At 58.9% G+C, this 13,109-nt stretch overlaps 1 protein-coding gene across 1 annotated transcript; it reads right to left on the reverse strand.

Moving 5' to 3' along the window:
• Nucleotides 1-1,589: 1,589 nt before the first annotated feature.
• WNT10A (Wnt family member 10A) lies at nt 1,590-12,771 on the reverse strand. Its single transcript, XM_042827332.1, has 4 exons — nt 12,694-12,771; nt 10,100-10,362; nt 5,080-5,456; nt 1,590-2,057 (listed from the first exon to the last, which is right to left on the reverse strand). Exons 1-4 carry the CDS (start codon nt 12,750-12,752, stop codon nt 1,590-1,592), a joined length of 1,167 nt encoding a protein of 388 aa, XP_042683266.1. The 5' UTR covers nt 12,753-12,771.
• Between the last annotated feature and the right edge of the window lie 338 nt (nt 12,772-13,109).

Here is a 13,109-nt window from a genome sequence, read left to right on the forward strand (position 1 = left end):
CTTAACCTGAAAGAGGTTGGGTTTGAGATACACGGTACCCAGGGAGCCCAGTCCTGCCTAGAAAATGGCTCTGGGGGCTCAATAGTTATCATGGGAGAGGAGGTGTCCTGCAGGCTTCTTGTGTGGTTGGAAGATGGGCACTTGGCAGCTGGTTTACCAATTAGGGAAACACAGGGACACTGCCTTTGCAACCACAGGCTCTCTGATGTCTTGCCTGTGGATCCCAGATGCACAGCAAGGGAAACTGCAAAGCAGAACATGAGTGTTGGTATTGCACTGGGAGCTCATGGGATGGTCCCAGGAGAAAAGGAGCTTCTTTTGTGATAAGGCAGCACATGCCTTGGAGCTACCTGTACCCTGAGCTGGGGGTGAGTTATGTCCTTGGGAGAATAGTCCATGCCTGCAACCCCTCTCTGCATCTTTAAACACATCTTGTCCCATGACACACTTCATGCCCAGCCAGCAGCAGGGCTCAGGGTGCCCGCAGCAGTGTTATGAAACGAGGACACGGGGCTCCTCCCTGCTGCACCCAGGGCACATGCTTCCTCCCAGCCTGGTATTTTCCCCCTCGATTTTTTTTTTTTTTTTTTTTTTTTTTTTCCCCCTTCATTTATTATTTTGCATCGCCTCAAGGGGCGCAAAACTATGGGAGGAGCAGGGAAGCTATCAGCCGGGAGATACCAGCAGTGTGATTCAGCAGGCTGGATAGGTGCCCTCCCTGCCGCTGCAGCGGGGTGCCAGCAGGAGGGATGGATGCAAGTCTGCAGTACCTCGCTTCTGTCCCTGGCCCTGCCCCAGGCATCTCCCAGCAGCACGGGGGCAGTTGCAGGGCTATGGGGCCATTATCAAGGATTTCCATGGCTGGATGGAGTCCAGCGTGTACCCAGACAGCTCCAAGAGCTGTGATGTCAGCAGGGCACTGTGGGGGGCAGTCCTGAGGGCCCCAACCGTCCTGTTAGCACACGCAGGAGCAAAGCCTTGGACAGGAGGAAGAGCATTCAGCACTGTCTCCAATCCACTTTTATTCACAATTGGGAAATAACTTACCATACAATAACACAGGCACGCACAGCACAGTCCCGGGCACCCTCCCCTCTGGCATGCCACTACAAGAGGCAAGACCCATCTGGGGGGCTGTGCCCCCTCCGTCCCATAGGATGCTCCATCCCAGGGATGCTCCGTCTCCATCCCATGGAATGCTTCCGTCTCCATCCCTGGGATGCTCCATCTCCATCCCAGTTGGTGCGCAGCCCTGCACGCAGCCAGAGGAGCCTGTGTGTGATGCCAGTGCATCCCCCTGCCCTCCCACCCCATGCCCCGCCATTCCCATCCCACCCCACCCCATCCCAGCGCCCACCCTGTGCCCCCCGAGCGGTGCTGGTGTCAGCAGTCTGTACAGCGTGGCTGTGCGCTCCCGGTGCTGCGGGGCTGGGTGGGCACAAGCAGCCCCCACCCTGGGTGACAATGACAAAGTGCTGGTTTCGGAGGGCCCTCGTGCTGAGCATCTCCAGAGCGGAGGGAAGCGGCGGATCCATCGCTCCCCAGCGCCAGGGCGAGCTCGTCCCTGGCACCCTGGGGCGAGCGGGCAGCTACTTGCAGACACTGACCCACTCGGTGATGCGGCACTCCTCGCACGCCACGAAGCAGCACCAGTGGAACTTGCAGTTGCAGCGTTCGCTGCGGGTTTGCCGCAGGATGTTGTGCCCGCGGCCGCAGCACAGGCTCTCGCAGTTGTCCATGCCCGGGCTGGTCTTGTTGCACAGGCGGCCTTGGGTGCCCAACGAGTCCAGCGCTGGCTCCCGCTCACAGAAGTCAGGCGACTTCTCAAAGTAGACCAGCTCGCTGATGCCGGCGCGGCGGCGATGCCGTGCGTGGCCCGGCTCCAGCTGCCCTGCATTGCGGTTGTGGGGCCGGATGAGAGTGGCCCCATAGAACCGGTCCTTGAGGAGGGATCCCACCAGGCGAAATTCGGGTGTCACCTGCCAGCAGGTCTTCAGCTGGCAGCTCCCTGAGGTGCCGTGGCATTTGCACTTCCTCCTCATGTTGTCCATCACTACCTGCGGGGTGGACAGGAGGGCAGAGGAGTTAGCAGGAAATATGTGGCATTTGGGGGATAGAGAAAGCAACAGTAAGCTCCCTGGGGATGGGTGATGTGGGAGTACCATGTCACACCAAGAACTAAATTTCAAGCAGAAGCCAGAGATGGTCACAGTCTCAGCCTGTGATTTGGGGAGGCCATTGCCATGTGTCTGCTCCCACAAAAGTCAGCGCTCTAGGAAAAAACACTTCTCAGAAAGAATGGTGATGCACTGGTGCAGACTGCCCAGGAAAGTGGTAGAGTCACTCCATCCCTAGAGGTGCTGGAGAATGTGGAGATGTGGCACTAAGGGCATGGTTAGTAGGCAGGGATGAATTGACGGTTGGACTAAATGATCTTAGTGGTCTTTTCCAACCTTGATGATTCTGTGATTCCATACAGTTGCACTGGTTGAGGAACGTGGCTAACCAAGGGATAAGGAGGACCACTGTGGCTATGCCAGGAGGAGGGGACAGTGCCAGCAGCCAGGGTCTGCCAATCTGCTTTGGCCACGCCAAGGCAAACAGCTCATGCCCAGTAACCCATGGGCACAGAGCTGCTGCACACCTCAGACAGAAGCAGCTTGCGCCGCTCTAGGCTCCATAGGCTCCATCCCTGGCTCAGGGACAGAACATCTCCTGCTGCTACCTCAGGAGCAGCGAGGAAGTTAGCAGGCCAGTCCCCATGCCCCACTCTGCACCCCTTGGCCCAGAAGTAACTACATAATAAGGGAAATTAGCTCCAAATTACAAAGCACAGAGAGATGGAAGGCACTTTGAAGCACTTTGCCACCAGCTTTGTCGTGGTTGGGAGGCAATTTCCTGCCACCGCCTCAGCCTCAGCATGCAGAGTTTCCCTATGGGGCTGCCTACCCCCAGCCCCAGCAAATCCCCCTCCCACGGGGACATCCCAACCCCTCTGGGTGCCCAAGCCAGGCTGGGGCTGGCACACGACATCCCACACATGCTAATAGAATCACATGCTTATGCTCCATGGGGGTTCGAGGGGACACGTGGCCCCGTGCGTGGCCACATCCCATGATGTCCCAGCCGTCCTGGCCACCCTGCTTTGTGCTAGGTGCACTTTGTCTGTTCCTTCTCCATCCCTGGGGGAGATGCATGCACAAGGAGTGCCTTGTTTTGGTAGGGGTGGGTATTTTTTGCAGCTTGTTTTCTTGTTTTTGAGTAAATCTCCCCGTTGCTAAGCACTTATGGTAATGAAGGTAGGTCAGGGAAACACGCCTGGAGCTCGGGGCACATGGCACAGAGGTCTGGGCTGGGCTGGAGGTTGGCTTTCATCCTGCGGAGAGACCTGTCTCCTGCTGAGAACAGCCTCTGCCTCGCAGGCCATGAGCTGTGCCCATTCGCTTGCCATGCCCTGGGTGTGCCAGCAGGGAACACCAGCTGCTTCTGCCATCCTGGGAACATGCTGTCATCACGATCCCTTCCCTCTCTTTCCACCTCCTTTCCCGTGGCTGAACCAGGGAAACCCATACGCAAAGCTGCAGTTCTCATGGGGATGGACCACCCAAGCCACCATGCCAGGCATCCCAAGCCCTGCATGGTAGCATCCCAACCTGCAGACAGCTGCTTCTCCCTCTTCATTAGGAGCAAAAGCCCACTGCACTTATGAGTCCCAGGAGCACCTCTGCCACCATCTCTCCATCACACACCCCTACCCTGGCCAGGTCCTTCTCCCATCTCACAAACACCCGCGTTCAGCACATGCCCAGACTCGCCGGTGCTTTCTTTCACACATTCCCAGCTCCTCCCAGACACGCTCATAAGAGCTTTATCGTAGCCCTTTGTTGTGAGGGTAATGGGTAGTTCCAGGCTGCCTTTCATCCTCTTGCTCTCTGATCCGGCGGGTTAGGAGGGCTTGCAGAGCCTCCTGCATGCTATGGGCTGCTCAGTTTGCATAGGAAGCTCCAAAGCGACCAGTTGCCCTTGGGCTCCCTATACAAGCTCAGGGCCACGATGACCATTGCCCATATGGCTTGGAGGATGCTGTGCTTCACTGCTGGATTTGAAAAAGGAATAGGGGTGAGTCTGCCTGGTTTTGAATCAGGGACCTTCCACGTGTCAGGTAAACGTGACAACCACTACACTGTAGAAACCCACGTGCTGCTGCCATCAACAGTGGCCTTCCATGGCATTGTCATCTCCACAGGCAGTGCACGGTGTGAGCTGGGAGCCAGGCATGTGCTGGCCCTCTCTACATGCAGAGAACCCTTGCGATGCACATGCTGAGCATCCTCAGTGATAAAGATGCAGTGGTTAAGGCTGGTGCATGGAAAGGGACAGTGCTCTGCACATGGTGGCCAAGCACTGCTCAAGGGATCAGAGCTCAGTATTCCCACCACAGGAGAGGAGAAGACTGCAGAGCTGCTGCACCCAGCACTGCCAATCCTTCCTGGGGAATCCCCAGCAGATTGTTCCTTATTTGTGCAGAAAGATATTCCTAGGAGTGAGGGCACGGCATGGGTTTGTGGAGTGTGCAGAGTCCATCCCCAGGCAGTGCACTTGGCTAGATTTAGCCTCAGCAGGAGCTGTGGCACCCAGGGGCAGTGGCCAGGTATGGCATCACCATCCTGCCCCCATTCACGGCTCCCATGCACAGCTCCTACAGTCATTACAACTCAATCTCCGAAGGGACTGCACCCTCATTTCTCCAAAGTTCTGGAGCTGGGCACCCTGCCTGATCAATGCTGCCTCACTGCCTTCCCCTCCTTCATCCCTTCAGCCCTCCTCTTCCTCTTCTTCCAGCTCCAGCCTCATCCTGCCCACCTAGCTCATGTCTCTGAAGCCACCAACAAGTGAGTGACAAGGCCATTGCCAGCCCCCTGCCACCTCCTGTTTGCACCTGGGGCAATCAGACCCCACACCCCAGATCCCTGAGGTGCTGTATGGTGGCTATTTCCTCTGGCAGTGAGGATGGATGCCCAGGTTGGGAATCAGACCTGGGATTGCTGTCCCCGCCGCCATCACCCTGATGCCGCTCACCTGCCGCCCCACACGGTTGTTGTGCAGCCTCATGCGTGAGTGGATGTCCCTGTAGGTTTCCCGAGAGTCGAGGAAATCCTTGGAAAACTTCTCCCCATAGTCCACATCAGGGCTGCACCCACCCCACTCCCAGGAGTCCTGGAGGCCGGGGGTCTCGGCTGGCATGTGCTCCATGTGCACACCGTGCACCATGCCTTTGCCACGGTTCATGGCCTCCAGCTGGAGCCGGTGCAGCTTGCGGCGGAAAGCCTCCTCGTCGCCCCGTCGCTTCTGGTCACATCCACATGCCTGCAGCTTGCCGAGGGCGCAGGCGTTGGAGACGGCGTGCACCACACCGGCGGCCGCAATGGCGTAAGCGAAGGCGCTCTCCCGGAAACCTGCAGGGATGGAGAGAGCGGGGCTCAGGATGGGCTCGTGGAGCACCAGCAGAACCCCTCTGGGTGTGCTCGTGGCCCATTCCTGAGCCCCAGCACTGGGAAGCAAGGATGGGATGCACCCCAAAGGATGGTCACCTCCCCCCCAGCTGTGAGAATCTCTTACAAATGTGATACAATGCTGGAAAAATTGCGCATCCCCACTTTTAGAACGTGCCATGACCACACCACACCCTGCCAGGGCAGGCAGCTGGTTGTCATTACACACTGGGGAGTGAGGACATTTGCACATGTCATTAGCTGCAGATGGGGCGGCCAGGGACAGGGACACTGCCCAACGTGTGGGCTCATTGCTGGTGATGCTCGCCAGCACGCATGCCTCCTCCATGGTTCGTAGCCGACTGCTGAGCAAATGCTATAATCTTATTAAAGGGAAATGAAACGCATCTCGGAAACCTGCATTTAAAGTCGTGCTGCTCTTTTGTGTGCTAATTTGACACCGCTGCATTTAAAAAATTAACGAGGTGCTGCTTAAAAGCAACTGGGAGCCTCTCCCAGCTTCTCTTCAGTGTCGGACAAGCTTGCTCTGAGCCAGTCCCTTCCAATGCACAAGTTGAACAACATTTTTCATCAGGCAGGTAATGGTGCAGCTCCCAGGGAGGCAGTGCTGGTAACACATCCACACCCGAACAGCCCCTGTGCCCCTCTCCGTCTCCCCTCCCCACCCCTTCTGCCTCCTCCTCACTCTGTGCCCCTGGCTGCCCCTGCCCTTGCCCAGCTCCTCCTCCAAGCACCATGCTCTCCACTCCAGCCTTGCCTTTCCGTTAGCCCCATTCTCAAGTTCCCCCAACCTAACTCACAATTTCCCACGCAGCATCTCCTTAAAATCCCTTCTAGAGACCAGACAGAAGCACTACCCCACCCATTTTGTCTACGAAGCCTGTCTCCTTGCTGGTGAAGAGGTTGAGTTGGTTCAGTGCCCTCCACAGCAGTGAAACCCGTGAGGTTGAACCCCAGCTCTTCTCCATCCCTTGCAGCCCTCCAGCCGAGCAGGATGGACAAGGCTGAGGGGTCTCTGTCTCCAGAGCATCCATCCCCCAGGCCCTGGACAGTCAATGCTCTTGTCCCCAGGTAGCAGCTGAGCCAATATATTTCTGCATGCAGAGTCATCTCATGGTCCTTGCTCTAAGAACCCAGATGTGGCAGCAAAGCAGTGAGCAAGGTGGCTGAAGCTGACAACCACGGACACCACAACCTGGGCAAGGGAGGATTTTCCAGGAACCACAACCAAGCGTGGTATGCATCAGTCCTTCAGAGGGAGTCTCTCCAGCTGCCCAAGCCACCTAAGACCTTGATGGTTACAAAGCCACCAGATCCCTACAGGAACTGCAGAAGAGGCTGTAGCCATGGGAGAAGCAGGGAGAAGGGCTGTGGGAAGCACTGCATCCTTCTGGGAAGAGAGAATGGAGGACAAGACCTTCACAGCACAACCAGGACCCAACCTGCCATGTACTTAAAGGACTGTTGGGCACCCACTAAGAGATCTTTCTTTCCAATATGCAAATGATGGGTCCAAAAGGTTCAGACCTGGGATGGGTCTCCATGTCAGATCCCGAAGCAGCTTCCTTAGCTGGGAAAATTCTCCATCATGGCTCTCTGCCTCTGGACACCTCAGAGATGGGGGGCATTTAGTGGGACCCTGAGATGCACTCTACCATGGGCACAGCAGCTGCTCCATCTCTCAGGAGGGTGTGGGACCAAGGAGGTGGTCCCAGCCCAGAAGTGGCCATGGGCTCCATGGGCTCCTGGGGCAATGAGAGCTGGACGCTGTACACCATAAAACTCTTCCTAGCTCTTCTCCCACCACCTCCCACAACAGCCGGCTGGTCCCAACACGCCACCTCTCCCCCAGTCCCGCTCCCTCCCTCCCTCCCCTTTCCCTAATTAAACTGCAGGTGAACCTGCCAGGCTCTGGCCCCTCGCCAGGTGCTAAACGGCTTCCTGCAGATCGCGACTTGCCTCCCTGCACCTCCCAAGCGTGCCAGGGACAGCCTGGAGCCCTCGCTCCGAGCACGCAGCTCCCATCCGCCCATGGCACTGCCAGCCAGGAGCTCCATGGGCTGCGGGGAGAAGAGATGCTGCCCATCGCCAAGGGCATTGATCATGCCCATCTCCTTGGGGGAAGATCCAGGGACTGTGGGCACCCACAGAGATGCGGCTGAACAACCATAGCACCTGCATGTGCTTTAGGGCCAGGTGGGCAAAGTCCTCAGCTTGCTTGAGGGTAGCGAAAACCCAGCCAAGAACCCAGCTGCAGCTGTGCCTGGCCAGGCACTGCGGTCTGCGGGCATTGGTGCTTGGCTAGGGCTCTGCGTGGCTGGGCGCCGGGGTCCCAAGCTCTGGACGGCCATAACAGCACCTGCCTGCTGCATGCTGCCCACACCAAGTGCGGCTCACAGCTGGTTGTTCCCCAGCACCTGGCTCTCCCAGCCTGGCAGGGAGTTCTCCCCTCCTTGCTGGGTGATTCAGGCTTTGGCTGGGCCCCACAGCCCCCTTGGCACCTGGGAGTCTTTCCTGGGGGATACAGGCTTGCAAACCTCACCAAGCCTCCAAAGGCTGCAAAGGAAATCAGAGGGACACTGCGCTCCAGGACACTCAGGGTATGGTTCCCACTTCTTTCAGAGCTGTAAATAGATGGGATTGGGATGAGCCAAGGGCACAGAGACATACTGGACCCCTCAGCACCCCTCAAGCAGCCTCTGCCCCACAGCCAGGCAGTGCCAGTGTTGCACTGCGCCATGGGTGCGTTGGCATGTGCAGGACCAGGATAAGAGTCACCTGCAGTGAAGCTTCTGGCATACACCCATGCGTGGAGCAGCCCAGCCAACAGCTCCTGGGCACCAGGGACAATCCACAGCAGATCTCTGTACACCTGCCCCTGCTGGCCATCAGCATCCTATTCCCCACTATTCTGTCCAGAATAGGGTTCCCACCATGCCCAATGTGAAGCCTCCCTGCTTCTTCCCAGCTCCCCAGGGCTTGCATCAGGTCTATGGGACCAAGCCCCAGCTCTGTGTGACTGAACTGGGCTGGGTGTATGGTGCTGAGTGCTGGGGAGATGCGTGAGACGTGGTAGGACAGGGTGGAGCAGGCAGAAGAGGGGAGAGCAGAAGGAGAAGGCAGCTACAAATAATTTAAAGTGAGGTTCACGCACGGCTGAACTGATGGCAGAAGAAGTGGGAAAAGGAATGAAAGATTAAAGGGGTCTGTCACTTCAGGTTACAAACAACGATCCTTCGAGTGCGCTGCGTTCCCAGGCACGGCAGGGATGGGGCAGAGACCTGATCCCTGCAGACCAGATGCATTAATGCCTGCGGCATGGAGCCTGCACCCCTTGCTTCGCCTCTCCTTCCAGAGATGCACCCTACATCCCTGCTTCAATGGCTGTTCCATTCCTGTGAGTCTCTGCAAGGCAGAGCCCAGAGCTCCAGCTCCAGTACTGAGAAATCTGAGTGGGCTGGAAGCAGATCAGGGCATCAGCCTTGAGACTCGCTCTATGCCAAAATGGTTCTGAGCAACCACATAGGATGGTGCTCAGAGCTCATCCTGCATCCCAAAGAGGTGCCCACCTCCCAACATCCTTATCTCCATCCTCCTCCTGGATCACAGCAAAGTGCTGGTAGCAGGAGACAGAAACATCTCCACAGATGGTGTCCTGGGGTTGAGAACGTTGTGGTGTCTCTGCCACTTTCTGCTGAAGCTTCTCACCACCCTGGTGGGATGCTAGTGGTACCTCACCTGGGTGCAGGAGCAGCTCAAGCCAGTGAACCTGTGTCTCTGCCTCCTGAGGAGAGCAGAAGCAAATGCATTCCTCCGAGACCTGGAAATACCACGATGCTTATCAGGGCTGCTGGTCCTCACCCTCCCTGCCATGCCCTAACCTGGGCACTGCTCACTGAGGTGCTGGCGCTGCCACCAGCACTGCCTTGGCCTCTCTCATCCATGGCATGGACCAACGAGCACCCTGCTGTGTGCTGAGCATCAGGCCCCATGCACAGCAAGAAGACGCACCCAAGTCCTCCAGAAGGTCCCACCATCAGGCCACTACCCTGAGCTGCAGGCAGCAGAGCTCCCAGGGGAGCCTGCCTGTCCCCAGGTGGTCCAACCTCCATGCCCCATAGTCCTGCAGACAGAGAGTCCTCAGCTCTGGGCAGCCAATTCCAAGGCAGGACACCAAGATGATAGGCTCACAGACCTACATCTCATTGCTTCTGCTCATCATGATGCACCAAAACATTGTTCCTGCATAGGAGTGGGAGTGAGACAGGACACTCAGTCCATCCCGAACCGAATCCCAGAGTAAGGCATCCACCTACATCTATGGGGAAGGGAAGCTGGAAAGTTTTGGGCAGCTCGGGACAAGGTCAAGAAAGAAGACACATAGAGAAGAGCCCAGATCTGCTGCTGCTTGCTCTGGCAGACCTTCTCGTTTCTTCATATCCCTGCCTTCACCTGCAGGGTGCTGATCTGGCCCAGTCCCCTGGGCTACAGAGGAGATGTGGAGCGCCCACGGGGAGTCTATGAGGATCCTGAGAGCGGTTTCTGAGCAAAGGATGAGAAAAGGAGAGGGTCCCTTTGGCCCTTACCTCTGCTGAAGATGATGCTCTCGTAGGGGATCTTGTTCTTGGTCTCGAGGCTGGAGCAGTTCCAGCGCTGGTCCCGGAACTGGTGCTGGCACTCGTGGATGGCGATCTGAATGCCCTGGATGGCTGAGGCTGTCACGTCAGGATGCCGCACACACACCTCCAGCTGCCTCCGCGTCAGCCCCGGCAGGGTCAGGCACACCGTGTTGGCGTTCAGCACCGGCTCCGATGGCAGCTTCAGGCCCAGGATCTCATTGGAACAGGAGCTTGGGGGCAAAGGGAAACGTGTGAGCTTGGGGTGAGCAAGGTGCTGAGAGCTTGGGGAGGGGGAAGACCTTGCGGGGGCACATGGGAGGGGAGATGCTCCTCTCCCCACACAGTGCCTGCTGCCTGCGGGTGACAACAAATCAGCATGCTGCAGGTTTTACTCAGGTTTTACTTGTCCATCCACAGAGATTCCAGAGCACAAGATCCATCCCAGGTGTGGTTTTGTCCATGCTGCACCCTGTATGGCACTGCTGGTCCTCACAAGGGAAGTGACCAGAGGGACCAGCCTTTCCTGGCTGGGAAAATCAGAGCTGAGCACCCTGATGCATTACTCACAAACTTCCGGCAGTCATTCCAAACCCATCCATAGTCACATCCCAACACCACTGACCATGATGGCAGTCACTTCTAAGACCAGAAAGCACTGGCAGGTAGATGGGGACAAGGCAGTGGGGTGCAGGTACTTCTCGAAGCAGAGATGATGTCTTGGGAAATAGAGAAGTGGATGAAGTGTGGGAGACAGGAGATGAGGGTGGTACGGCCAGCACAGGCAGATGTGGAGAAGAAGATGGGTAGGACCCACAGTGTGCAAGCTAAGGACCTGCAGGGTGCACAGCAGGCAGCGGGATGCCAAAGAGCATCCTGCACCTTGCACCAGGGTTCAGCACTTCTCCTCACTCAGGACAGCTCAGTCGCCAGGCAGGGATCCCTGTCCTCCAGAACAACCAGGAGTTGGGATCTTGGTAGGAGCAGGGTGCAGGAGCCCTTTGAACCTAGGTTACAGAAGTGAGATTTGGAGGAGAATGCTGCAGGAGGGACTGCAGTTCCCACATGAAGCACGCAGGCCCTGGGAAGGAGGGCTGCTCTCCCTCTGCTCCCTCAGGCCCTGCCAGGCGAGGGAGAGAAGCAGCACTGGAGGCAGGGGCTGACTCCCCCAACGAAGGAGGAAGGGCTCAGCCTGGTGTCCTTGCAGAGTTAAAGCTTGGTCAGGACAAAGGGAGCTGTCAGCGTCAGGCTGCTGCTGTCTGCAGCTTCTCAAGTGCATTTACACCCATCCCACCACTGCCATGGAGCGATCCATAGGTCTGCCCCACCACAAATCCACACTGACTGCAAAAGGGAAATATAGGGCAGGTGGGAGCAGAGAGGAACACAAGGGAACATATCTGTCCATAGCACACAAGAAGGATTCTCTGCCTGGCTCTAGCTCCCATTCACACTCCCTGGCTGACACCAGATGTGAGGGCATCTGTGGCCAGCACCATCCCCAGGCCCAGCAGCTCTTTCCCCAAGCACAGCAAGGACCTTATCCCCTGCTTGTCCTGACCCAGCTCCAGTGCCTGCCACCTTCATCCAGCAGCACCCCGGGGGACAGATAATGTTGTCACTCTCCCCATAGCACAGAGGAGAAACTGAGGCAGGGGCACTTCTGTAGGGCCTCGGGAGAGGAGGGCAGGTCCTGCTGCCTCTCACTCCTCCCAGAGCTCATGGGAGTGAGGGACCCGCACGGGGGCTGTCACTGTCACCGTCCCTAGGAGGACACAGCGCTCCCCCCAGCTCTCTCCCCCTTGAAATCAGGATTTAAACTTGATTTCACGGTGACAAGCCCCCGGGTCACAGGCTGCAGCGGCTGCTGCTTTAATTAATACAAGGCCCAACGTTAACAAATTATATTTAAAGGGGCTGGAGGGAGGGGGAAGGGCGGGGGACTCCCCCCCACCAGCAGCAGCGTTAACCCCTGGCTGCCTGCAGCGCACAAGTTTCGGAGCAGGCAGAAGGGAGCTCCCACTCACCCCGGGGAGATGGAGCAGGACGGGGGCGGTGAGTGCTGTGGGGGGCTGCGTTCTGGAAGGCAGGCGGCCCCCAGCCGCCCCAGTTCGCCTTCGGGATCGGCAGAGCCGGGTTGGGGGGGGGGAACCGGGCCTTATCCCCCGCCCCGGTGCGAGGTCCCCGGGTGCAGGGCCCGAAGGCACCGATGCCGGCGGCACGTCTTCCTCGACGGCGGCAGCGGCCCCCGGCGCCGCTCCCGCATCCCCCGACCTCCCGCGGGGCAGAGCGGGGAAACTGAGGCAGGCCGGGCAGCCGCTGGAGCGGCTCGGGCCGGGAGGATGACGAGAAGCACCCGGAGCGGGGGGAGCAGAGGCCCTGACAGCGCCCGGAGCGCGAGGAGCGGGGCGGAGGGGCGCGCGGGGCGGCGGGGGGACCGTACCGGGGTAAGGACCGCATCAGGGGGAGGACTCGTGGAGCCCCTCCGCAGCTCGACCGCGGAGCGGGGCTGTGCGCGGCGGCTCGCCGGGGGCCGGGGCGCTGGGGGTGGGGGCAGCTCCTACCTGGGTACCCAGAGGCTGAGCAGCAGCGAGCAGAGTCCGTGGGCCAGGGCCGGGCGCATCTTCGCTGGGGCAGCGGCTGTGCGGGCTGCGGGCGGGCGGGCGCCTTTGGGGCAGGGGCGGCGGGGCTCGGCGCTGCTCTCTGCCCGCTTTGTTTGTTGTGGGTTGTTTGCTTGTTTGTGTTTTCCCCTCTCCTCCCTCTCACTGGCTCCCTGCGCGCCGGGGCTCGGCTCGCCGGGGCGGCTCTGCCATCCTCCCGGGATGCCCCCCCCCCCCGCCCCCCCCCCCCCCAGCGCCCTCCGAGCCCGGCGAGGGCTGCGTGCCCCCCGCCCTGCCCACCGCCGCCCCGCCGCGCTCAGCCTCCCGCCTCAGCCCCCCATAGCGGCGCGGCCCAGGGGGCCGGGGGGGGCCCTTGGCCG

Source organism: Centrocercus urophasianus, unplaced genomic scaffold (genome assembly GCF_019232065.1).
Source record: "Centrocercus urophasianus isolate 14NV4802_14NV808 unplaced genomic scaffold, USGS_Curo_1.0 seq_28, whole genome shotgun sequence".
Lineage (NCBI taxonomy): Eukaryota > Metazoa > Chordata > Aves > Galliformes > Phasianidae > Centrocercus > Centrocercus urophasianus.

Coding starts and splice junctions, on each gene's coding strand:
- WNT10A (XM_042827332.1), bottom strand. CDS start 12,752: ATGCGCCCGGCCCTGGCCCACGGACTCTGCTCGCTGCTGCTCAGCCTC. Junction 10,363..12,693: donor CTCAGCCTCTGGGTACCCAG/GTAGGAGCTGCC, acceptor TTTGCCCCCAAG/CTCCTGTTCCAATGAGATCC. Junction 5,457..10,099: donor GAGCATCATCTTCAGCAGAG/GTAAGGGCCAAA, acceptor CCATCCCTGCAG/GTTTCCGGGAGAGCGCCTTC.